The sequence below is a fragment of the Bombus flavifrons genome, chromosome 3 (genome assembly GCF_040668555.2).
Source record: "Bombus flavifrons isolate JBK064 chromosome 3, iyBomFlav1_principal, whole genome shotgun sequence".
NCBI classification, from domain to species: domain Eukaryota; kingdom Metazoa; phylum Arthropoda; class Insecta; order Hymenoptera; family Apidae; genus Bombus; species Bombus flavifrons.
The window spans coordinates 223,158-251,011 of NC_138444.1; the positions used below are offsets into that span (position 1 = coordinate 223,158).

The 27,854-nt window shown below is 33.5% G+C and overlaps 1 protein-coding gene across 2 annotated transcripts; it reads left to right on the forward strand.

Annotated features, from left to right (window-relative positions):
* The first annotated feature begins 803 nt into the window (after nucleotides 1-803).
* LOC138178165 (trans-1,2-dihydrobenzene-1,2-diol dehydrogenase) lies at nucleotides 804-27,808 on the forward strand. Of its 2 annotated transcripts, none has more exons than XM_069109708.1 (5): nucleotides 804-853; nucleotides 11,036-11,237; nucleotides 16,810-17,101; nucleotides 20,734-21,131; nucleotides 27,545-27,808. In XM_069109708.1, the coding sequence occupies exons 2-5, from the start codon at nucleotides 11,036-11,038 to the stop codon at nucleotides 27,646-27,648; spliced, it is 996 nt and encodes a 331-aa protein (XP_068965809.1). In that variant the 5' UTR covers nucleotides 804-853; the 3' UTR covers nucleotides 27,649-27,808. The 2 variants fall into 2 exon arrangements, with proteins under 2 accessions (XP_068965809.1, XP_068965808.1); XM_069109707.1 differs by having other exon boundaries at nucleotides 824-956.
* The last annotated feature ends 46 nt before the right edge of the window (nucleotides 27,809-27,854 follow it).

Sequence of the window (27,854 nt, forward strand, 5' to 3'; positions counted from 1 at the left end):
GTGCACAACCACATACTCGAAGCTGTAAGAAATATCTGTTGTAATTCAATCAAAAATGAATATTATCTATGTATTGAGTTTGAGTTAGCTTCTCGAATCCGACCGACGCGAGGCGACCGACAACACTACGTGAAATAATAAAAAATATTCTTTTCATAGAATAATGTTATCTAATTAATCATTCGCCTACTATTCTAATAATTGATTCGTTATTATTTCACGTAACCCAACCCTCTGACAACTGCATTGAAAAATCTAACCCAAATCGGAAACATAGATCATATTCAATTTTAATTTAGTTGTAAATTATAATCATAGAGATATAAAGATGTGCGAGGGCGAGCTGAGAAAGCGAAAGCGAAAGAGAATGCTGCATAAAGGCTTCTTGTGTCCTTGTCTAATAACGCATGCTCATTCGTATAACAAACATGTCAGTGTATAGCCAACATAAGCATTGTCAGTGTCATGCCTGATTAGACAAGGACAGGAGACATCTTTATGTAGCGTTCTTTCTACTCCTATATCGCATCCACTTACACGATAATTTAAGACTATATGACTCGCGTACTCTAACTCTTTATATATCTACGGTTATAACAGACGTTTATTGCAATTTCACAGTTGTTCGAAATTTTAAGTATTAAAACATATCTAAAAATCATCGAAATGCATTTCTGCACTTCCATCAAACTTACTATTAATAAATTGAACATTTTAAACATTCCATCCATTACATAAACCTCTATTATATACTTGTGTTAGTATGAGATATTTTTTATCTTCTAATCTATGACCAGAGAGGAAACTTCCATTCTGCTATAATGTCCATATCTCATAAAAAGGTTATTTGAAAGTTAGTGGTTTTCACGTTCGTGTTCTATGTATATATGTAGTGCTTAAAGTTCTAAAACACACAACAATTTAAATATCTGTGAAGGTCACCTTTTATGAACATTGTAAGTTATAATTTAATTTTATACATATAAGAAATCATTCATATTATAATATTGAAATATACATCTATATAGATATTGCATACATATGTATGTATGTTAGGTTAGAAAAATTTACCAAATGTCCAGCTGGACAAATTGTAAAGTACAAATTAAATAAAAAAAAAAAGAAAAAAAATATGTATCTATGTATATACGTACAGCAAATTCCCAATTAGATGAATCTTTCACTGTATATTCCAAAAACAATATGTAAAACGATTTTAATTAATATTATCATTTGTTATTTTACATCTACCTATTTACAAAATTACTGTGGACTTGTCTAAAACCACCAGAAATGAATAACATAGAAACTTAGGACTTTACCATGTCGCTGCTGTTACTGTAAAAAACACATGACCACAAAGTATTAGTAGTAGTAGTTGGTAATATTAGTATTGCTAACTACTATTACTAGTAATAAATATTAGTAATAGTGATTATGAAAACAATCGATCTTATACATTTTGAAAATGTTTAGATTTTTTCTTTGGTTATACTAAAATAAATTCTCTCATATGTAAAGAAATGGCTTAAAAATATTTGTTTACATATACAACATAATAATGTATATCTCCTATATGAATATAAAATCGTATATGTAACTTAGAAGAAACTATGTTTAGAACCTCATATGACTGACTACTACTTACAGACTTATTAATATGTGTAAATATTTATAGTATATTTAAGAAATTTATGGCCTAACAAAATGATAAGCTTCATTAAATAAACATAACTACAAATGATTTCTATCAGACTGTTTTAACATTATTAAGCGAACCATTAAGAATGATATTATTTTACGATTTTAATGTATAATAAAGATTTAGAGGTCATCTTTAAATACTTTAACAAATTACTGAGTATCCTAAATCTAACTTACAAAAGGATATTATAAAAGATGTATACCAACTTCATCTATCTGAAATATCTCTTAATACTTTAAATAACTGAAAACAGTTAGTTATAAAATATATTTAGATTCTAAAACAAACCTAATATGGTGGCGATGTATTTTTTTTTATATATGGTGATATCATATACAAAAGATCTTCAGAGCCCTTTCAAGACCTTTTAAGACTTTCATGTCAGTTTCATTTTTAAGTGAAATGCCCAATTTCTTATATTCCAATTTCATAAAATGTTGAATACTGAACATAATAGTATTTCAGTAGATTAATTGTAAAATTCAGTGTTACTAAGATTCCTTCTACCTTTCTTTACAGAAAGATTAATTTTATTAGTGTTTTTTAGATGTGTATATGTACATATATTGTTTATCATAATGAGGCTTGTAATTTAGTACAACCTTCGCTTAGATAAGTACACGTTTAATATTTTAGATACAAACAAACAGTAAATAGTGACTATTATAAACAGCACTGTTAGATTGTTGGCGTTATTCTTATGAGAATATTGATATTGAGACATTGTGAAAGTCTAAATCACACATATTCTTCATACCAGAAACACAATTTTTTGGTCTGCTCGTACCTTACAATTGTTATTTTTGGATCTTTTGTTTGGTAGTATATCAGTAACACTGCAAAATATAATAGAAATATTTCACAATGCAAGTAATAAATTCAACAAACTCAAATGTATGAGGAATTGTTTTCAATATAATCCCTATTCTATTGAAGTCGGACATAAAAGTTATTTGCCTTCAGAACACAAATTCTACAGAGCGTTTTACCTTTTCGCCTACAAAGAAACTATTACAACAAATTATGTCTTCCTCCTAATTTTCTGTAAATAATTCTTACTCTTCTCTTATTATTTGAAACAATAAAAATGAAGTGAACAGAGTTGGAGGAATACCCTGTATAATACTTACAACAGCTATAATATCTACATAAATTTTAAAACATTTATCCTATTTAATATTTTTTAAATTTATGTGACACAATCTTAAACTTAATAATTGTCTATTGTATGAATTTAAAAGTTGTGTTCATGTGTTCCAAAACCTAAAAAACATGAAGTGTAACATGCAGTTTTGTAACAAAATTTTACTTGAAATCTTTTACGCAAACATTGTATGAAGATAAAAAGAACAGTACATATTTTCTTAAGACCTCTGTTACATGATTTTTTGTGTTATATCCTAATTGGTTATAGATTTCAAACATAATAATGATAAATGCACATAATTCTGTTTATATTCAATTGTCAGTAGTCATTGAAATCCATGATTGTTTTCCAGATTGGGGTTAGGTTATATAAACTTTTATATGAATAATCTCATATAAAAAAAAGAATATTTATACGTATCTAATATTGATATTGACAAGATTTTATGTAGTTATTCTATTATACATATACAATTAGCGATATTTAATTTTATTACTATTATTATGTATATTATTATTTTATTATATATTATTATTTTATTACTATTATTATGTATACACATATTCGTATTTACGAGTTATATTTCTTTAAATATTTATACGCAATTATTCTTCAACCTATTTGTTATTAGAAGTAAAAATATCTTATTTAAGTAAAAATATCTCTAGAATCTTTTTAAATGGGACTAAATGTAACATTTAAACATGATAAATTATATATGAATGTTTATCTAAAGCTCAAAAATTGCCTTTATTATAACGTATAGTCTAACTTATATTCTAATATTCTACAATTCTGATATTTTAATGTATTCTAATATTCTAATATATTCTAATATTTTATAACTCTGGTATTCTCATATATTCTAATATTCTATAATTCTGGTATTTTAATATATTCTAATATTTATATAAAAGCATTGTTCTTTATTACTTAACGTACATAATATACTTCACTGTGATGCTTCAGGACTAACGTTACTCTATTAAACCAACTGCACTACTAGCCAAATCTGCATTAACAGATTCTGCTATTAGCTTTTGTGAACAGAAAGGCTGCAGATTTGATATGGGATCAGTTTTATTCAGTTATGTTAGTGGACTGTCAACAGAAATATAAGAAAACCTGCTGCAGCGGATCTTCGCAGAAATCAAACAGATTCTGTTCATTAATCTAATTTATCTATTTGTAATAAAATACTGGAAAAAATAATAAAAGATATACCGAAGAAAATAATAAAAGTAAAATAAAAAATATGGTCACAGTTATAATAATAATTCGCCCGAGTTTAGTTCTGAATTGTCTAAATGTCTAAATATTGGAAAATTTTCTTCGCATTCTTCATTATCAGCAGACTGGTCTTCGTCCATCGATTGGATGTATGGGATACATAATAATGACGGTACTTTTGATTTACTTAGATTCTTTAGTTATTGCTTATGAATTCTGTTTTTAAGGCCAATGCATGAGATATATGGATCTGATGTTTCCATAGCTCTATTAAATGTATCTATGCTATAAATTGTTCTTACAACTATTTTTGCAAGCGTGAAATTGTCTATCATATTTGTAAAATTTGTTTTTAGATTCCGCTGCGTCTTCTGCTAAGTAGCCTCAAGAGTAAAATGCATTGTTGAAAATCTGCCTGCTATGTATTAAAATTTTATGTATTGTTTGTGGCATTGGATACCATGAGGATGTCTTTTTAAATAATTTTGCATTGTGAATTAAATTTCTTTAAATCTATAGGAAATTGGCAAGATATTGTTATTACAATCGTTCGTAAATTCTGGGGTAGATTGATGTTTACACCTGTTGTGCTTGCTAATATTTGTGTTTCTTGAAATGCCCGACGAGCTGCGTTGTCGTCATTTGAATTCTCGCTACCTGCAGGTTTAGGAATAACTGTTATATTTTTTGTCGTCTTTTTGTTTTATTTACCATTTTTCAATTCTCATTCTGCGAGATATATGAATGATGCATTCCAGAAATCGAATCCACGCATAAAGGGGACTGAAGTCACGTAGTAAATTTTCTTCATTTTTTGGTGAGAATTCGTGTGCGGTGGTACTTTGAATCGTAGTTTAACTTCTTCCCGAATATCAATAAAATCATTGATATGTATACTAGAACATATATCAGTATATGAAATAGTTTTTGTCACTGTCGATTTCGTTGTGCGCAACCTGTTTTAATTTGGCTACCAATCCGACTTCAGGTTAGGTTAGCAGGATCTGCTCGATTTCTGACGCCGATCTGCTATTCCATTCTATCAAACAGATGCTATCTGCAAAACACCCTCTAAAAAAGTCGCGGTAGATAGCTGTGGTTTTGTCGACAGATTCTGTCAACTATGTCATCTATCTGCTGCCGATCTGCAGGCAAATGGTTTACATAACGTTGCCGGTACTCTTCTAATATGTACAAAATATATTCTTTAGACGTTCTTCGTCATTAATCAGTAAATTAGTACAGTCATTAGGTGTCTTATGTAGCAGTATTATTTATTAATCCCAAATTTGTTAATATTTGCAACCTGATATATATGACGCTCATTTTCCCAGATCGATGGGTCTTTTTTACGAAAAATATAATTTTTAATATTCTTTCGTGTAATGCCATTTTTTTATTTGGATTTTCCATACGTATGTTTATAAAGCTTCTAGCCTGACGCCTTTTTATAGTAGAACATATTGTTCTATCAAAAAAGAATATCATTGCATTTTCTGACGTGGAATATTCCAAATGTCCACTAAATTTCCGTAGTCCTATACGATTTACATACATATTCATCAATATCTTTATATTCATAAAGTTTCTATAAAAATTTGAAATCCTGCCGTAGTGCTATTTGAGGAATCGAAGCATTAAATCATGCTTAAATATATAAGTTAATGGTAATTATTTATAAAGCTGCTGCCATATTGAATTTCGATGATTTTTTAGTATGTTGTAAAAATCAATATTTTGAATAACTTTTGCCGTTGTATGTTCCTCGCGGATTCTTCATTATCGAGATTATTGCAAAAAACAGTCGGTACCACTACAGTCAATTCAGCCCATATGTGTGTATTTGCGAAACTCACTAGCATATCCGCTTGACGATCTGTTTACATCCATCAGTCATTGATCTGTTTACCTTGGTGCTATACTTTATAAAACTAAATAATCATTTACAACTGCATATGTGAGCCTACAAGAAATGTTTTTAAAAATCTATTCCGATAACAATTTTAACAGTCGAATAATTAAATTCTTTGATATCATGGTTGAGATGTTTGCAATTTTAAATAATAGCAATACGATATAAAAGGTTAATATGAATTGTAATTATGTTATTATTTATTATCCAAACTCATAGTCAACCGTTTTACGGGGTGGCAGTTGGATTTAAAAGATTAAGTCAAACTTAACGCAGGTCATTAATGGTAATCTTTTTTCAGTTTACAGTTGTACACAGGACTGTAATATGAAGGATATAAAATAGGAAAACTCAATGGAATACTCAAGCTCGCGCAGCCTTTGTTTATAGTTAATATATATTACCTGATACTATGACATAAACAAGATGTAAGATATGTAATGTGTTTGAGTTAACTCTTTAAATTTGGCAATCAATACTAACATATATGTTGCTACGGATGTACAGTTACAGGCAGAATTTGCTGTAGTGTGTCACTGTGCTTTGCGAATCTCTATCTTGGAAAGTAAAATCGATCGGCGCGGGAGTTACACGCATAGGAGAAAGTTGTTCGGGATCATGACAACGTATTAAAAAACCATCGAAATCTAAAATAGTAGCAGCTTTAAGTAATTAATTACTAAATTAGCTATAAATACACATAAGACCTTTATTCCTGATATTTTCTTGCTATTTAATATTACGCTCCATGAAAGTCTTCCTATCATTTTAAAGGAAACTATTCGTGATTCTCAGTAATAACAAGCGTTTACTATTAGTATTGATACTACATAATGCGGGGGTATTTTATGCGTAAGTGAATTTAGAAAGAGAAAAGAAAAACTAGTAACAAAATTTTACTTTTAGATAAAAGGCATGGCACGATAAAAGACAATTGTTGACGTACAATCTCGTAGTAATGCGTGACTTTTGCGTGTATTGATGTGAAGTAAGACTGAATGTAACTGGTTGTAAAAGAAGCGAAAGTTTTTCATAAGAAAATGAGACACAAAGTTTCTAGACTCAGAGATAATCTCTTTGATATCGTTCACAACAAAAATATGAGGTGGTTTACTATACGTGTTGGTTTATTAAAGAGACGAGTGGTAAAATTGTAATAGTCAGTGTATATTAAAATCACTTTAAGTACAAGTTCAGAGATAATGTACGCCGGTCGTAATCGTTAATGTTACTGTTCAACTCTACGCTCGCTATTCCACTGTATGACTCGTTATAATGATTGTCCTAGAGGGCATGTTCGTCTATTTGTATTACAAAAAGTTCAAATGTAACTCCGGTCGACGATTACAAATAACGGCGATAATGTTTTGTCCGGGTGTTCGTTTGCCTTTGAACCTAGCAAACCAAAACAACGTTGACACTTCAAGGCACAACAATATGACTTTCCCCAGATTCGAATTTTCTACACAGCTACACATGCTACAGATACTTTAAATCTTATTAGAATCGAAGAAGGTTAGCTTTCCCTCTCATATCGAAGAAAGAAAGACCAAGACTACACATATCGTGATGGTCACTGTTGTTGCCATCACTACAGACGTCCAATTCCGCAGGAATACAATTATCTAGCATTTTTCGCAACCTATCGTGACTATATTTGTATGAACGTTTCCGTCGAATGTTTTCAAGATATACCTATCTCCTTCCAAAATCTCTGCTATTATAAATGGACCCTTAAATTTTGGATCTAACTTAGTTTGATTTCTTTCCTCATTCTTACGTAATACAAAATCACCAAGATTAAACCTAACTACTTTAGCTTTAGTTTTGTCGAATCTATCTTTATCATACTTAGCGCTAGTCTCTATATTCTTTATTGCCTGCTGTCTTACATCGGAGATGCCTACTTCTCTTTCTTCGATATTGTCGGGTAGGGACAAGCCGTAGGGTCTTGCTGTTTTACCGATTAACAGTTCCAATGGGCTCGATCTAGTCACGCGGTTGGTGGTGCAATTTAAAGCCGGTTGTATTTCCCCAATCGCGTCTTTCCAAGAGCGCCCGGTCGTTTCTGTTGTTGTGAACATATTTTTTAGCGTACCCATAATATACTCTACCTGTCCATTAGCTCTACTAGCACCGGTTGATATTAAGTGGACTTTAATGTGTCTATCTTGACAAAAGTCTTGAAATTCTTTGCCCTTAAAACATCTTCCCTGGTCCGCTATTATCCAGCGAGGACTCCCGAATAAAAATATAGCATACTTAAGTGTTTTTACGATACTAAGGGAATCTATTTTACGAGTATGATGCAGATATACGAATTTAGTGAAGACGTCAACCAAAACAATGACATATTCTTTCGAATCACTTTTACCGCTTAGTTTGCCAGTTATGTCCACGTGAACTGTATGCCAGGGTATGCTAGGCTTAGGTATAGGATGTAATTCAACTTGTATTTTACCTGAACTTGCCTTCGAAACTTGACAAGCATGACGGTTCTCTACGAATTTACGAACATATTTTCGTCATTCCTTCGAACCAGTAATACTCGTACAGTTTCTCAAACGTTTTATCCCAACCTAAGTGCATAATGGACTGGTACACATGGTTAATAACGGACCACCTAAAACCTCTTGGGACAATGGGCAAGCAGAGAATTCTGCCTTTTCTCCGTATCTTACGATGAAGGGTACCGGACTGTATTTCATACATATTCGCGATATCTTCCGTGAGTTCCTCGTTTTGCAATTTATTGAAGATCTCAGAAATTTGGGGGTCGCGACGTTGTCCCGCTAATAGCCAATCTTCGGGATTTTCGGTCGGATTAATTTCCTTCTCTACGACTTTGTTAATCGTACGGTGATCCAAGTCTACGGGGTTTCGCGAGAAGAAATCTACGTGGGTCTCTCGTTTACCTTCTTGATACATAATGTCAAAAGTAAAAGTCTGTAAGTAAGCTACCACCTGTAAACTCTGTCATTTAAATTTACCCCATTTCTAGATGACTTCAAGGAATTACAATCAGTAACAACAAGAAATTCTCGATCATGTAAATAGTGGCGAAAATGTTTAACAGCGTTTAACGACTGCTAACGTCTCTAGCCCAGATGAATGATACCTAGATTCCGTGGGGCTAGTTCTTTTGCTATAATATTCCACTACCCTGTTTTTACCTTCAACCTTATACATTAAAGTAACCCCATATACATCCAAACTAGCGTCAGTACGTAATTCTATAAGATAATTAAGGTCAAATATCGTTAACACCAAAGCATCAGTCAGGACGGAAATTACCTTTTGCCTCATCTTTTCGCGGTTATCTGTCCAAGTTATGTTTTTGTTACCGGAAATAAGTGTGCATAGAGGTTTCATTACCTGTGAAAATTTAGAGACGAATTTCCGGAAGTAAGAAACTAAACCTATGAAGTGTCTATGCCGTGTGACGGTCGTTGGTTCAGGTAAAGAACTCAAGGTTTATATTTTACCCGGGTTGGGGCGAACTTCTCCGTTATGAATTACATGTCCCAAACGGAGTACCTATATGTTTAGGAAAGAGCATTTAGAAAATTAGAAGAAAATCCGGCATTTACAAGGGTAAAGGGTAAGGGTATTTAATACGGTGTTCAATCTTTCTAGAGCTTGATCTATAGGGTCGGCAATAATTAGAGCATCATCCAAATAAACAACAACGTACGAGTGGCACGTTGGCTACCACGCGTGTTTTCAAAGGAATCTCAAGAATGATCTCTCGTTTCGTTTGTTCGCAACACTAAAACCACCAGCTGTTGCTGAATATAAAGAAGGAAAGTGTGGTATAGACTATTCCGACCAAATGGTCTCTTATGCCACCACAATTAGAAAAGGGATCAAAGGGTACCAAAGACTTGGCGTGCAATTCCTTCTGGGGATTTCCGTTGTAAACGCTTTGATGGTTTACAAAATTGCAGCAAGGAAGAACATAAATATTAGAATACTTAGACAAGTATTAGTTGCAAAATTATTAGGGTTGTCAAAAAATGCAAAAATCCTTGTTTTCGACGGAGTCAGCATAATATCGCCTTTGGAAAAATGATTCCGCAAGAAACATTAGACGCGCATGCAAACTATGTTATGCAAATAAAAGACGTCGAATGAACCGAATAAAGGTACAAAAGAATTTGAAGAAAATAACAACTTATTGTCCGAATTGTCCATCGAGGGTAACCAATGCTGTATACTTCCTAGAATTAGAATGAATAGGGATTTGGTGAAACACGCTAGCCATGTCCAGACTAATGAAGTATCTCGCTTTTGCAATCTCGCGATTTGTTCCGCAATAAGGGGGTAAAGGATATCGATCCGCGACTGTATTTTTATTTAGTTCTCGAAAATCTACCAATCATCTATCTGAACCATCGTTCGTCTTCACGAGTAACGCAGGGCTCGTGAACGGTGAATTACTAGACCTTATGATTTTTAGCTCTAATTAATTCGCTTATTCTCTCACGTACTATTCTCCGCTCTTCCTCGCTAAGTCTATAAAGACTTCTTTGTACGGTGATATTAGGATCAATTAATTGTATTTCTAACTGACCTGTATTTACGCGAGTACGTAGGAAACCCGTAGCGGGTGGATCTTTGAATATTCGAAAAGAAAGATTAATCGACTTTTATCACTATCACGTGCATCATTGTCAACTTCATTAACATCGATCTCGTTTCTCTCTCTCTCTCTCTCTCTCTCTCTCTCTCTCTCTCTCTCTAGCAACTCTAACAACTCTACAACACTGACAACTCAATGAATTCTAACGACTCTTTTAGCTCTTTTAACGAAATCAAACTCTTTTACGATATTACATTATTATATATTAATATATATATTAATATATATATATATATTTTAATAAAGCATACCAATTGAAAGCATGTGCTTATTCTCAATCATTTCTAATATATAAGAGAATAACAATGTTTCTATTTATAACTTTAAGTTAATTTATAATTGTTTACCATTATATTATTTAGTAAATAATTAGCTTCTTTTAAAATTACGTTATTACAGATGTCTATTCATTGGGGTATAGCAGGCGCTGGAAAAATATCACATGATTTTGTAACATGCTTACGAACATTGCCAGAATCTGAACATGTAGTTCTTGCAGTAGCAGCACGTGAATTATCAAGGGCACAGAACTTTTCTAGCTTACATAAAATTAAAAAGGCGTTCGACAATTATGTAGAGCTAGCGGAGGACAAGAATATTGGTATGTTTCATGTTTTTTTTAAGTTGGATTAATATAGAGATAGTCTTTTTATAAACGTTTTTGAACGTTATTGAATCTAACAAATCCGCCTTACTCTCCTTGCCTCTGGAAAGCAAGAGACCGCACATTCAGTTCCTCACTTGAATGCAACCCATACCATGGTTCCTTTGGGACCCCTTATCCTCATAATGAGTGGAATACGTTACAATAAACAAAAATTTGGCCCTGAAAATCATGCTCCAGATCAATTTTGCACAAACATTTTATTACAAATCTCCACCGATCCAGATGTTTAGAATCACGCTATGATGGTTTTTACACATACTTTTTATACACCCTGTACAATGCTGCCCGAGCAGCCGAGCTAAACGGACATGTAAAACAGTGCTTTAACATCCATAGCTAAATGGTGGAAACCCGTGTCTTCTAGTAAGAAGACTATAAGCAAACCTAACATGAAAAAACACATCTCACCGATAAAAATAATTAACAAAGACGAACAATACTACATAAATAAAACAACAAACATATCAAAACCAAACCAACCAATAAACGAAGAACAGGAATGCTCAGTTACAAACGAAGTTGATATGGAAACAACACCATACAATGAACAGAAAAATACGAATAACGAAATAACCCAACAGGATGAAAGCTGGAAGGTGACGAGTTATAACAAGAAACGAAAAATAACAGAAAATCCAGATACAGAAAAGCAGCGATGGCTGCAAGAATTACAATTAAGAAACTCCTTCAGCTCACTTACGGAAGAAATAGACGACGACCCAACAACCAAAAACACAACTAAATCAACGCACACTACAAAACCACCACCAATATTTGTCGAGGCCCAGATAACTAACCCGCTTATTGATCGACTAAACAACATAATTGGGAAGGAAAACTACATAATAAAACAAACAAAACTAGAACAAGTAAAAATACAAACAAACACCCCAGAAAATTATAGGAAGGTGATAAAAGAATCAAAAGAAAAAAAACGCTATATACCACACGTTCCAGCTCAAAACGGAAAGGAGCTACAAAGTAGTTATAAGAGGATTACATCCAAAAACTAACACAAAAAAAACTAAGTGACGAATTAGCAAAAATTGGCTACCAAATAAGAGCAATAAACAGTATGACAAGATACGATACAATGCAACCACTACTTTTATTCATTATAGAACTGGAACCTAGAACCAACAACAAGAAAATCTACGAAATCAAAAGAATTCTAAATACGATAGTAACAGTGGAACCACCACGCCACAAAAGGATATACCACAATGCATGCGGTGTCAACAATAAGGACTCATTAAAAATTATTGTAACAGAAGCCCGGCATGTGTTAAATGTGCAAAAAATCATCTAACAATACACTGTCCCTACATAGGGAAAATAAACGAAGTAAAATGTTACAACTGTACTGGAAACCATCCAGCCAGCTATAAAGGATGTGAAATCAGGAAACAACTACAACGTAAACTGTTTCCACCACTTCGCAATAGATCAATCGATAACTATCAACCACAACAAAGTATAACGGATAATAAAGCAACATTGAAAGCACAAAATGAACCACAAGCTATAAACAGAAACACAGATCCCCAAGGAAACCGAAGCTACGCGCAAGTAACCCAAAACATTAGACAAGCAACACCCACAAACAATCAAAAACAAAGCAGCAACACCGAAGACGCTACAGAAATCAAAGAACTACTAAAACAATCCATCAAAAACACCGAAATGCTAACAAAAATGATAAGTGAACAAAACGCAGTCCTCAGATAGCAAACGCAACAAATCACAGTCATGCTACAACTACTTACAAACATGCTGAGCAAAAAATAAAAAATAAAAATGGTCATGCTTAAAATAGCAGCCTGGAACTCTAACGGCCTACAACAAAGGGCCCTAGAAACTAAAACATTCCTGTATAACAATAATATATACATATTACTTGTTTCAGAAAAAACTACATGAAAATACCATACTACACCATATATGATACCAAACACCCTTCAGGAAAAGCACACGGAGGGACCGCAGTGATAATAAGAAACGATATCAAACATCACTTACACAGCCAAGTAAGAAAGGAATATACCCAAGCAACCATCGTTACAGTACAAACTAGCAGCAACCACTTCCAGTTGTCAGCAGTATATGTACCACCACGACACAAAATGACAACACAAATGTGGGAAGAGTACCTTCAATACTTAGGTGACAAGTATATCGCAGCGGGAGACTACAATGCAAAGCACACGCTATGGGGATCAAGAATTACCACAGCTCGAGGTAGAACCCTGAAAACATACATTAGAAACAACCACCTCAATATATTATTCACAGGAAGACCGACATACTGGCCGACAGACCTGAGCAAAATTTCTGACCTACTCGACTTTACAGTTACAAAGGGACTAAACGCAAATAAACTAAAAATAGCACCCAGCCTCGAGCTTAGCTCCGATCATACACCCATAATAGTTACATACAGAAAGAAACCAATACTATATAACAATTCAGGGACACCATGCACTAAAACCACCAATTGGCAAAAATTTAAAGAAATAATTGAGAGCAAAATCAACTGCAACATCCCATTGAAAACACCTGAACACATCGATCAAGCAGTAACAACATTTACAGAAACTATTCAAGAAGCAGCAACCACTATACCTGAATCAACCAACAGACGAACAAAAGTAATTCCATTAGACATACTTGAGAAAATTAGAGAAAAAAGAAAAGCGAAAGCAAAATGGCAAAAACTTAGAACACGAGAAAACAAAAAACACACAAACAAACTTGCAAAGGAAATAAAAAACAAAATAAAAGAGCACAACAATAACAAATTCACAAAATTCATAGAGTCACTCTCTGCACACGAAAACTCCAACTACTCCCTATGGAAAGTTACGAAAAAATAAAGAAGCCAACAAAACTAATGCCAGTAATCAGAAAAGCAGACAACACATGGGCAAGAAACAACAAAGAGTAAGCTGAAGAATTTTCCAACCACCTATGCAACACATTTACACCACATAATATCAACAACAGCAACAACAATAGTCATACGGACGAGGATGCGCTAACCACTAGTACATCAACTGACAAATACTACACCATACCTAAAACAACAGCACAAGAAATTAAAAACATAATTGAGAAAACAACAAATAATAAAGCACCAGGAATCGACCTAATCAATGGCAAAATCTTGAGAAATCTTCCGCCAAAAGCGATAAGACAAATCACAATAATATTTAACGCATTACTAAGAATTCAATACTTTCCTAAACTTTGGAAACTGACACAAATCATAATGTTACCTAAACCAGGCAAAGATCCACATCAAACTACATCATACAGACCAATATCATTACTTCCTGTGTTCTCTAAAATACTAGAGAAAGTAATTTACGACCGCATAAAACCAATAATAGAGAAGGAAAAATTAATACCAGATCACCAATTTGGAATCAGAAACAAACACTCCACTATAGAGCAAATGCACAGGCTTATCAACGAAATAATACTAGCGTTAGAAAACAAACAATACTAAACAGCCCTCTTTATGAACATGGAGAAAGCATTTGACAAAGTTAACCATGAAAAACTTACATCAAATCTTACATAAACAATAGAACCTTTGTAGTAAAAATAAATGATGCACATTCTGAAATTAAGGATATCAAGGCAGGAGTACCGCAGGGAAGCGCCTTAGGACCAATACTACACACACTATACACGGCCAACATACCAACAACTACCAATAGCAAAAATACTGACATTCGCGGACGACACAGCCGTACTAGTCAGGCACACTAACCCTGTAACAGCAGTCACATTACTGCAAGAACAAATCACGAAAATAGAAAAGTAGCTACAAGTTAAACAAATAAAAGCAAACCCCAGTAAATGCAACCATATTACATTCACACTGCGAAAACAGACACCACCAAACATCTTACTGAACGGCACGCACATACCGCAAACAAGGCAAGTCAAATACCTAGGACTCCACATAAATACACAACTCACATAGAAACAGTATATCAAATCAATAATGTAATATCGGAATATATTAAAGGTATAGTTTTGTCCGATTTATTATAATTTATTAATAATGGATTGAAATTATAGATATTAGTTAGACAGAAAACGATGTTTGATTAACAGGAAAACTAAATACAACGCTCGTATTTACATCAAATAACTTGACAACTATTTGGTAACTCTCTCTCTCTCTCTCTCTCTCTCTCTCTCTCTCTCTCTCTCTCTCACTAGCAACTCTAACAACTCTACAACACTGACAACTCGATCAACTCTCTCAACTCTACTCTTCGACGTCTCGATCAACTCTCACGACTCTACTCTTCGACGTCTCGATCAACTCTCACGACTCTACTCTTCGACGTCTCGATCAACTCTGCCCTTCGCAACACACTCGCTTTTCGACTCGCATACCCTGACCTCTCCGTCACCTCTCCTTGAAAATCCTAACCGTCTTTTGTTCTAACGCTGTTTATCGTTTTTCTCATACCTCTGTAAGAACTAGGTCACTTTAGTCACATAGGCGCTCTTAGATATAAACAAACCACAAAGGACGACGTACACGGTGTTTTTCTAGTTTCAGCCGATTTCAAATCGAAGCTATTTTACGATATTACAATAACAGACAAAATACAGATGGCAAGGAGACAAATGCATTGGCTAACAAGTCGAAAATCCAAATTAAGCATAGAAAATAAATTAAAAATATACAAAATGATCATAATACCAATACGTGGACGCACGGAATACCACTATGGGGAACAGCAACAATGAGCCATATAACCAAAATAGAGACAATGCAAGCTAAAATTCTTAGAACAATAGTAAACTCCCCATGGTACGTTAGAAACGAGGACATTCGGAAAGACCTGGGAATACCAACGGTCAAAGAGGAGATTAGCAGATGTGCAAAAAGGTACAGAGAAAGAATAGCAACGCACCCGAACCGGCTGGCAGCGGAAACGATCAACATATCAAGCATAGAAAGAAGACTAAAAAGGAAACACCCAACAGATCTCACAAAGGATATAACCCAACAAACACGAGGATGGTACCCCGCTGGGGGTAGCCACCCACATGATAATCAAACAGCCAAAAAATTCTACCAAATGTCCAAATCGAACAAATTGTGAATGTAAACAACTAAATAAAAAAAAAAAAAAAAAAACCCTGTACATTGTACACTGTACATACTCGCCACTTGGCAAGGAAATTATACACGCAAAACTTTTACCACTCGTTTTTTCATCACTTCGACACTTTCTAACTTCGCATACGCAATTACTCTACAGATACACACCTCCGAAATACCGAAAACTAAATACGATAGTCAGTTTTTGTGAAATAACACAAAATTGTTGTAATCTATTATTTTTACCGAAAATTGAAAATTAGTACCCATATTTTATAAAACTTATTCAAATATAAAAATGCCTTAAATCATAATTTACTTAATTTTAATATAAGCATATTTTCCCGATTGTTTTGTATCTTTTAATATTTACAGATGTCGTATATATTGGAACGTTACATCCTCAACACTTCGACATTGCAAAATTAATGTTAAATCATGGGAAACATGTTTTATGTGAAAAACCTTTAACTATGAATTTGAAGCAAACAACAGAGTTGATAAATTTAGCAAAGGAGAAGAAGTTGTTCTTAATGGAAGGTATTTGGAGTAGATGCTTTCCTATATATGAAACTCTTAAAAAAGAAATTGAATCCGGAAGTATTGGAGATGTTCATCAAGTTCTTGTATCCTTCGGATTTAGAATGCCAGATGTTCAACGACTCAAGTACGTAAACGATGTTTGTTTTGTCCTTTGTATGTATTTTAAAGTTAAAATTGTGAATGAAATTATAATTCACAGTACTGCATATAAGAAAGATGGTGTCTACCGAGGCAGTTGTTAATGTTAAGATTTGCTAGGTTGGATATAAAGGTTTCTATTTTATTTACATTAAAGCTGCACACAGATGGACTTTTCGTATGTCAGAACAGTCGTCGATGTACATAACCAAAGTTGAAGGAAAGTCTGAAAACAGTATCATTATCGTTGTTACAAATCTTCAAAGCATAGATACCGTTTTTAAAATAGACACTCTTTGCAACAGAACTCCATTTATCTAAACATCACTTATTGCAATAACATTTTAACTAATGCCTGATTAATTAATTAACTGAAGCCTTACCGTGTGAAATTTAATCTAATTGAAAATTAATTTGAACGTAACTTCCTATGATGTACATGAAAAGTAGTAGGTAATGAGACAAATTTATAAGCCCCTGCTTATCTAAACTTCGATTAATTATATACAGGGTATTCGGGTACAAGTGAAAGGAAATTTAAGGGGTGACTCTTGAAACCAAAATAAAACAAATATCAAAAATTTAGAAATTGCGTTTTCGGCTTTGTTTTTTAGTTATTGACAATTAAAAATCGGCCAAAATATCCCTACACGCACGAACGAAAGTAAGTCAGACTAAGCAGCGGGATGCACAGGGGCCCTTAAATTGAACTATACATGGGCAGTAGCTTAGTATACATGTATGTGCATCCAAGTACATCCAGTACAATATGATTGATGCATACGCATTAAGTTGATGTTTAGTATCGATATCTCATTTACTATGGTTCTGCATCTCTCCGTTTCCACATCTATCCAAATAAATCTCCAAATATGGTCTTGCATTACCATTTTTCATGTACATATATTCTTAAAACTACTATTGAACTCTATGTAATATACACGAAATTATGCACAAAATTGATCTGGATGATTTTAATAAGAATGAAAACTGATCTCAACAATATATATATAGTATTGTATAGTGTAGTATCGTGGACGGATTGCCTGGGAGATATCGGGTGTGTGTTGTCAACGTTGTCATGGAGTGTTGTCAGCGTATTTTAAAAAGAACCGTTGTAACGAAGTTAGTGAGTGACGAATAGTGATTGCGTAAAAATAGATTGACGGAGCATCAAACGATATCGTAACAATCATACCGTTACCAAACCTACTAGCACTATACCATTTTCCTATATATATATATATATATATATATACCTGAGATACAATAAGTTACATATATATAAAATATGTATGTACGTATATCTCAATATTTCTATAAGATATACAGGGTGTATTGTCTAATACGAACCACCATTTTTCGGGTATATCCAATAATGTACTAAAGAATTATTTCGAACAAAAATTAGTTAGTTTTCGGCTCGCTGTGCATTTGGATATTAAAAATTTTCCAATAATTCTTTTTATTGAAGTGATTCTCACTTCTAGGAAAAAATAGCCTTTTCTAGGAACATACCTTGCACTGATGGTGCAGCAGAGTACAGACAGGCCAGTATTTCTTAATTATATAAATACCCATAGGCTCATGGCTTCGGAGTTCTTTTATAAAGTACCGCTGCCAGTGTCCGGATCTGGACTAGCATACACTGTACTTAGACTTAAATATATTTCTATTATACATTCATCCACACATTTCCTTTCTCTATTCCGAGATAAACCTCAACACATTTTCCATGAAAATTCAAGACCACCTCAACGTTTTTAAATGACAGCGTGTATCGAGTCCGGCCGAATAACCTGTAGAAAGGGACACGACACAATTCTATGTACAAAAGTAAGAAAAAAAATATAGAATAAAAGCTTTTCATTCTCGGCTGTTTCCGAGAAAATCGAGTTGAAAATTTATCAAGTATATTTGAACATCGCTAATTTCGGACTGGTTAGGACTAAATAATCCATAAGAGATCATCCTACGTGCAAAAATAAGTAAAAAATGTAGAATAAAATTTTTTCATAAGACGCTTTGTTTCTGTACAAGTAAATTTGAAAATTTATCATACGTATGTACTAGGCTAATTCTTAACTAAACATATCCAACCGCTATTTTTCTGAAAATAAAATCTTTAACGGAAAAATTTCATTCGATATTTTCGACTTATTTCCATAAGTAGAATGTCCTCCTGTCGATTCTGTCCAATCTAAAATTAGCCAAGTATATTCGGAAAATTTTCAAACTTGATTTTCTCAGAAAATAAGCTGAGAGTGAAAAAATGTTATTGTATATCTCTTTCTTATTTTTTCACAAAGATCACTTAGTAGTGCCCACTTCTACATATTATTCGGCCGGATCCTCTATCTATGTATTTTGGACTTCGCGGAGTTGTTGCAGTCGTCAAGATGAGTTCAATAACCTACTATACTATGACTTTGAGATAATCTTGACATGACCTTGAATTCGGAAATTTAAATTGGAGCAATAAGTAGTAGATGATTGTAGTGTGTAATGCGAAACAGTATCATTGTGTGTTGTCGGCGAATTCTTCAAATAAGCTTATTAGTTTGACAGTTTTAGTTTTATTTTGAATATGTAATTCGTATCGAAATAAAATAATTTTTCATCTTCCTTCTGTTGATCCAACCTAAATTTTTTAATTCAATGTCATCTGAAGGTCATAGTATGGTGGATGTTTGAATTCTTCTTGGGGTCAGCTACTACTTTGGGAAACTCAAAATATACAGGGTGGTTGGTAACTGGTGGTACAAGCGGAAAGGGGGTGATTCTACGCGAAAAAAGAAGTCGAAAATATAGAATAAAAATTTTTCGTTTGAGGCTTTGTTTTCGAGAAAATCGACTTTGAATTTTCGCTCGGTACGCGTGCGGTACGTTATAACGGATCTCACTGTAGATCATTGTCTCGATGGAAAAATTTAAAAAAGAAAAAAAATTAAAAAAAAATTTTTATTCTATATTTTCGACTTCTTTTTTCGCGTAGAATCACTCCCTTTCCGCTTGTACCACCAGTTACCAACCACCCTGTATAATATTGTATATGATGCCACTTAAAAAAGTCAAGGTCATGTTGACCTTTTGTTAAACAATAATTTGTCGGAAATTTTTAATATCCGAATGTGTAGTGAACCAAAAATTGATTAACTTTTATTTAAAACACTTCTTTGTGAAATTATCGGAAATGCTTGAAAAATACTGGTCATTCTCACAGGATAAAATTTACCGAGTGTCCAGCCGGACAAATTATAAAGTACGAATTAAATAAAAAAAAAATCTTACAAGATATACCCTCTATATCGGTATATTGAAATCGATGCAACAAATCATATTTTATACAATTTACTTCGCCTTCTTGTATTCCGCGTTTTTGACGTTTTCAAAATACTTCTATAGGTAAATGACTCAGCATCAAACTTCCTACATTTATAATGTGTTGTATATTAACGACTGCAATTCAATTTCTGTGTATCTGTGACATCCATTAATTCTTTAATCTAGGCAGTATGCTCAAATCTGTTAATTTTTATTAAATGCATAATACATTGGATAGTGCATTACATATTTAAGTCAAACTTATTATATTAAAAGATACGTTATTCTGTTTAGCATTAAAAGTCTAGGAGGAGGTACCGTATTGGACTTGGGCGTGTATGGAATACAATTTGCTTGTTTAATATTCAATAATGAAATACCTCATACTGTACAAGCTGCTGGGTGCTTAAATGAAGAGGGAGTTGATCAATCTGTATCTACTACCTTCCTTTACAAAGGAAACCGTACTGCAACCATCATTACTCACTGTCTAGTTGATTTACCGAATGAAGCTTACATCATTGGTACAAAAGGAATGATAAAAGTTCCGAACTTTTGGTGCCCTACAACAGTAGAATTGCCAAGTGGTAAAATAAATATACCACTTCCTGAAACTGAATATAAGTTTAATTTTATTAACAGCGTTGGATTAGTTTATGAAGCTAATGAAGTTCGCAATTGCATTTTAGCAGGTACTGCATGTTTTGACATTTTCTTTAAATTCAAAGTATTATTCACAAATTACCAATTAATTAATATTCACTTTAACCAAACAACAAAAACATTTGAATCGTTTGAATGTTACTTAATCATTACTAATCGAAAAATATGAAACAGTACAATCTGTTTCAGCGATATCCGTAACTCCTTTAACTACCTCAAAATGAGCATTCTTATGTAGTTGCAAGTTTGTGAAAATATTGTAATTCTGTTTTAGAATTTTTAATTACATATTATTAAACCAGGCTCATCATCAACTGTATTGTACCTCTGTATAAACCAGCCGCGGTAGCATTTTTCGATATAAGATACAAGTATCGAATGTCTTATATGCATTATATAATATGTGTCCTATGTCTTATAGCAATGGAATGGTTAAACAAGAACAAGAGATATTACAGTGATCAACGCGAATTTAAATTTGCGATGTGCATTAGATGATCTTTGTAGAATGATCCATCCTAAACAAACATCTGAAAAATATAGTCCTTCTTAGAGTATTCATCTTTTACTGTTGACATTCTTTTCTAACTTCAAGTAAAAAAAAAAGAAAATATGGTTCGTTCCAGTTACGTGACTGATTTTGTAGGCGATATTTTTCTTAAGCTAGACTTGCTACCTAAAGAAGAAATTCTTTACTAGCTATATTTACCAGCTAGATTTACCGGAGTCAAGATAGCAATTAAATTCAAGTGCCAATGACGATAATGTCACACTTACGAAAAGATTCTCTTTTGTTATTAGTTGCTTCCGAAAAAAATTTGTTGCATCGCATAATTGACAGTTTTTCCATAAATATGCTACAATCTTCAGCACTCAACATCACACACACACACACCTACACGCACTTGTTCCATTACTTTAGGCGTTATACAAAATACAAGGTAGAAATTATTTTTTTGTTTTTTACTCACTCAAAAATGTGAAAATCGTTTAAAACATTTTTGTAAATTTTATTATCAATATTTTTTTGAAATGAAACTATGCACTAGTCAAAGTCAACTCAGTTTCTTTTAAATGGAACTATATATTAAAGATATATATTATATATTACAAATATATTGTATATTAGTATATTAATATGTTGGGTAATAATTAAATAATAATAAGTTATTAACTTATTTATGTCAAAAAATCATTGGTTTAACAAATATTTTAACTTTTATTTTGTAAAATTAATCGTACGAAAGACAGAGCAAGTTGTAAGACACGCTTTATTTGTTTTCCTCGTCCATCATGGGATAATATTTTATGTACAAAATAAACATTGAAATATATGTGCTAAACTAATGGCTTTTCGATATATATAAGTAAGCTAATAGCTTTTTATGGGGATGCCAAATAAGATCGATTAATATATTAAAATAATTATATATGGTTCTATTAAAAAAAAATTGACTTAGTTTTCATGTATCCTTTGCGCTCCCCCCTGCAAGAAACTGCTAAAACCAAACTATGTCCACCTCGGAATTTAACTTTTGTTGGGACACTGTGTATTTTTATTACTGTGGACTTATTTCGTTTTTCAATTGTCCGTCCATTTCCATGCATTACATCAATTTGATTTCATTAATGAAAAATTAGTTTTTTTTTATTAAGAGTAATATTCTTGCATGAATATGATAACTTCCAAGATACATTTTATATATATATGTCGGAGATGAAAGGAAAACCGGAGCCTTTCCTTTGCAATTTTGGGAAAGCCCTCTAATGCTTTAGCTTAGATTTTATCATAGCTGTAATTAAGCAATTGTTATCATTCGATCTGATTGTAATTGTTCAAGATTTGTGATAGCTAAATTGAGCTCGAGGTGACAATCGGTCGCCGAACGTAGCCACGGTCACGGGATGAACGTTTTGCCTGACGGAGGTGTGGAGTGGTTGTATGGTTCTCTCTAGAAATGTGGTTGTGGCGGCATACGGCCTCAAGAACGGGCCTGGCCACATGGGATTGTATCTTGGAAGTGTCAATACAATGGGACACACGTTGTATTAATAATCAAACTCCAGACAGAAACTGCCTAGCAACGGCGTTTGGAACTTTCTCGATGCTTCCAACGAGTATACATCAAACTTTAGGCAGAAACTGCCTAGCAACGGCGATTGGAACCTTCTCGATGCTTCTAACAAGCATATAACAAACAAATGCAATCGTACAGCAAAAAAGATTTCCATCAGATTATTATTCGTGTGATCGCCTTGGAAAGTGACACATCGAGCAGTTTACCGAGCGTCTCAGCAATCGTATTTTTGTGCCTAAAATTATTCTACGCATAGTAAAAAGTTATCCCGTTGACCGTGGATTCGTTTGAACCCAAGAACATTGTTAATAGCGTTCATTAAACTCATTATTCGTTAAATTTATTATTCGTAAAACATATTATTCGTTAATCTCATTATTCGTTAAACTTATTTTTTCGTAAAACATATTATTCGTTAATCTTATTATTCGTTAATCTTATTATTTGTTAAACTTATTATTCGTTAATCTTATTATTCATTGAACTCAATATTCATTATACTTTGTAAAAGCCTTGTATATAATCTCTGCTTTGTAAAACGAAGGCTAAATCAAACGAAGAGTCGTTACGCGCCCTAAATTCTAATGATAACCCGACATACATACATACATATATATATGTCGGAGATGAAAGGAAAGCCGAAGCCTTTCCTTGGAAATTTTGGGAACATCCTCTAGTACCTTAGCCTAGATTTTATTATAGTTGTAATTGCTTAAGATTTGTAATAAGCGAGATTGGGTTCGAGGTGACAATCGGTCGCTGAACGTAGCCACGGTCACGGGATGGATGTTTTATCTAACGGAGGTCTGGAGTGGTTGTATGTGTTTTCCGAGAAATGTGGTTGTGGCGGCATGTGGCCTCGAGAGCGGGCCTAGCCACGTGTGATGTTGCCTCGGAGGTGCCGATGCAATGGGACATACATTGTATTAGTAACCAAAACTCCAGGCAGAAACTGCCTAGCAACGGCGTTTGGAACTTTCTCGATGCTTCTAACGAGTGTGCCTAGCAACGGCGTTTGGAACCTTCTCGATGCTTCCAAGCGGGTATAGAAAACAAAATGCAATCGTGCAGGGAGAAGGGTCTCCACGAGGCTGGCATTCTTGCGGTTGCCTTGGAGAGTGACACATCGAGCATTTTCGACGATCGCATTTGCGTCTAAGTTAGTTTCGCTTAGTAAGGAATTATCCCGGTGACCGTGGATTCGTTTGAACTCAAACATTGCTAATAGTATTATTTAATTTAATTATTCGTAGATCGTATTATTCATTAGGCTTAGTGTTTGTTAGACTTATTATTAGTTGTACTTATTATTTGTTAAGCTTAGTGATAGACCTGTATATACGTGTAAATAAAATCTCGGCTTTGTGAAACGATGGCTAGTCCGCATGAAGAGTCGTCGCGCGCCCAAAATTCGAATCGTGATCCGACATATATATATAGAAAAGAACCATATGGCAACATTTATATAGAATTATTACTAATATTAGGAGTTACGTTCCATAAATGATCGGTGTTACCAATGTTTACATGCATTAATCTAATTGTATCGTATAACTTATATTACATTGTCTGTTTAATTTTAGTTAAAGCAGACCAAAGTACAGAGTATAAGATCAATTGTCAAGACTTTAGCAGGTGATTCTACGGCTTTGAATCGATGGAGATCATCAAAAAAATAGTCGCAACATTGAATTTGATCCTGATCATGAAATGTCATTCCAAATCTTCTTGTTGCATCGTACTTTTACTTATCATGTAGCACAAAAGTCTCAGAGGAACTCCAACTCAACAGTTCTATTGGACAAAAATATTGAAGTTTCATTAATTCTATATAAAACATATGTATGTAGTATCGTGGAAGAAAGGCCTGCGGTGGCACTCGATAGCAAATACCACCACTCGACACTAACTAGTGTCGGACGACGGCAGCGCAGTGGTTAGTACGCCGACACATGATATAGTATGGCTACGTCGTACCGCCGCGTATCGGTACCTTTGCCTAACACATCATTACCAAAATTCACAGTTTATTGTGAATACGTGAATATGTGAAAGCATATTAAATTCATCATTTTAATTGTTCAACGGATTTAATCTGTCCACCTGAACTGAAATGACCCACGGAACTGATCCAACTGTAGAACAAAACAATGATCTGGAACTTACAGACAACACATGAGCCAGAAGTAACTAAGAGCAAGCTGAAGAATTTTCCAACCACCTTTGTAACACATTTCCTCCACATAATATTAACAACAGTAGCCCCAACTATCATACAGACTTAGATGTGCAAAACACTAGTACCTCAACTGACCAGCACTACACCATACCTAATACAACAGCAGTAGAAATTAGAATCATAATGAAGAAAACAAAAAACAATAAAGCACCATTAATCAACATAATCAAAAGTTAAATCTTCAAAAAATCTTCCCCTAAAAGACAATAATATTCAATGCAATATTAAGAACTCAATAATGTTCTAATCTATGGAAACTAGCGCGGATCATAATGTTACCTAAGCCAAGCAAAGACCCACACCAAATTGCATCTTACAGGCTAACATCACTACTTCGTACGTTTTCCAAAATACTAGAGAAAATAATAGACGACCGCCTAAAACCAACAATAGAGAAAGAAAAGTTAATAACAGATTACCAATTTGGATTCAGAAACGAACACTCCACGATAGAGCATATGCAGAAGCTGGACAACGAAAATTTTACTAGTAATAGAAAAGAAACAATACTGTACAGCCCTTTTCATGGATATCGAGAAAGCATTTGACAAAATGAACCATGAAAGCGTCTTATAAACAATCAAAAAACATTTCCCAGAACAAATCCACCACTTACTCAAATCATATTTAAGCAACAGAACCTTTGTAGCAAAAATAAAGGACACATATTCTGAAGTTAAAGAATCGAGGCAAGGGTACAGCAAGGAAGCGTCTTAGGACCAATATTATACACACTATACACGGGCAACATACCAACAGCAAAATACTGACATTCGCGGACGACACGGTTGTACTAGTCAGGCACACTAATTCAGAAATAGCAGTCACATATCACAAAAATATAAAAATGGCTGCAAGATAAACAAACAAAAGTAAACCCCAGTAAATGAAACCATATTACATTTATACTACGAAAACAGAAACCACCAAATATCCAATTGAATGGCACGCACATAAGACAAACAAAGCAAGTTAAATATCTAGGACTCCACTTAAACACACAACTTACATGGAAGTAGCATACTAAATCAATTATAGACAAAATACAAAATAAAAAGAAGACAGATGTACTGGTTAACTAGTCGAAACTCTAACCTCAGCATGGAAAATAAACTAAAAATTTACAAAACGATAATAAAACCAATTTGGACGTACGGAATACCACTATGGGGACAGCAGCAATGAGCCACATAGATAAATTAGAGTCGCTACAATCGAAAATACTCAGGACAATAGTCAACGCCCCATGGTATGTCAGAAACAAGGATTTACGTAAAGACTTAAAAATACCAATGATCAAAGAAGAAATCGGCAGATATGTAAAGAGATACAAAGAAAGAATTGCAACGCACCCAAACCAGTTGGCTGCTGATACGTGAAAAATCCATAGCAAAAGAAGGCTAAGAAGAAAATATCCCACGAAGAAAATAAGTTAAAAATGTAGGATAAAATTTTTCCGTTTAAGGACTTGTTTTCAAAAAAATAAACTTTAAACATGTTTAGTTACGTACTAGTCCGGTAGGAGCGCATGGTACATTTTCAAATTTATTTTCTCGGAAACGAAGCCTCTTATGAAAAAATGCTATTTTACATTTTTTACTTATTTCAAATGCAGTTTAATTTTTTATCGACTGTTTATTCTTTTTCAGTCCAAAATTAACCAAATTTAAGTATACTTTTGAAATGTTCAAAGTAGATTCTCTCGAAAACAAAGCTTCAAGTAAAAAAATGTTATACCAAATTTTTTCTTATTTCTTCCCGTCGAGTCCCTCCCTATCAGACTGTACTATGATTACCATGCCACTTTATATGTATATGTGTATATACATGTATATATGTATATGCACTTGTACATACATATATAAAACTAATGAAATTCTAACATTTTTTTCAAGAGAACGTTTGATTTGCAATCCATGGTTCCTTTAAGACTTTTAATTTTCACAATAAATAGAATACGATGCGAAAAAAAATTTGATCTTGATTTTCAAAATTAAGGTCAATTATTCAGCTATCTTGTTTTTGCAGATCTGCAGAATCACCTGCCAAAGCCACAGAAAATAACTTTTTTGCAACCTGTACATATCTATGTTTATTATTGCTAACTTGGTTTGTTCCGTTTTAGGTGTAACCGAAAGCTCTAAAGTACCGCACAATGTTTCTTTATTAGTTGCACAATTAGAGGACGAAATTCGAAGGCAAGTTGGAGTTAAATATCTTGAAGATTAAACCTTATCATAGACGAAATAATTTCAACGTAGTTAAATATACTGAATAATGTGTAATTACATTAATTCATATCAGAACTTCAGAGAAGCTTTCTTAAATACACATATATGTATATGTAAGATATGCTCTGTATTAAGAATAAGTAAATAATTTATGCATCGCTAATGTATTTTGTTTTCACTCCTATATTCACTTCATGATGTATT

Coding starts and splice junctions, on each gene's coding strand:
- LOC138178165 (XM_069109707.1), top strand. Junction 11,238..16,809: donor AGCGGAGGACAAGAATATTG/GTATGTTTCATG, acceptor TAATATTTACAG/ATGTCGTATATATTGGAACG. Junction 21,132..27,544: donor TCGCAATTGCATTTTAGCAG/GTACTGCATGTT, acceptor GTTCCGTTTTAG/GTGTAACCGAAAGCTCTAAA.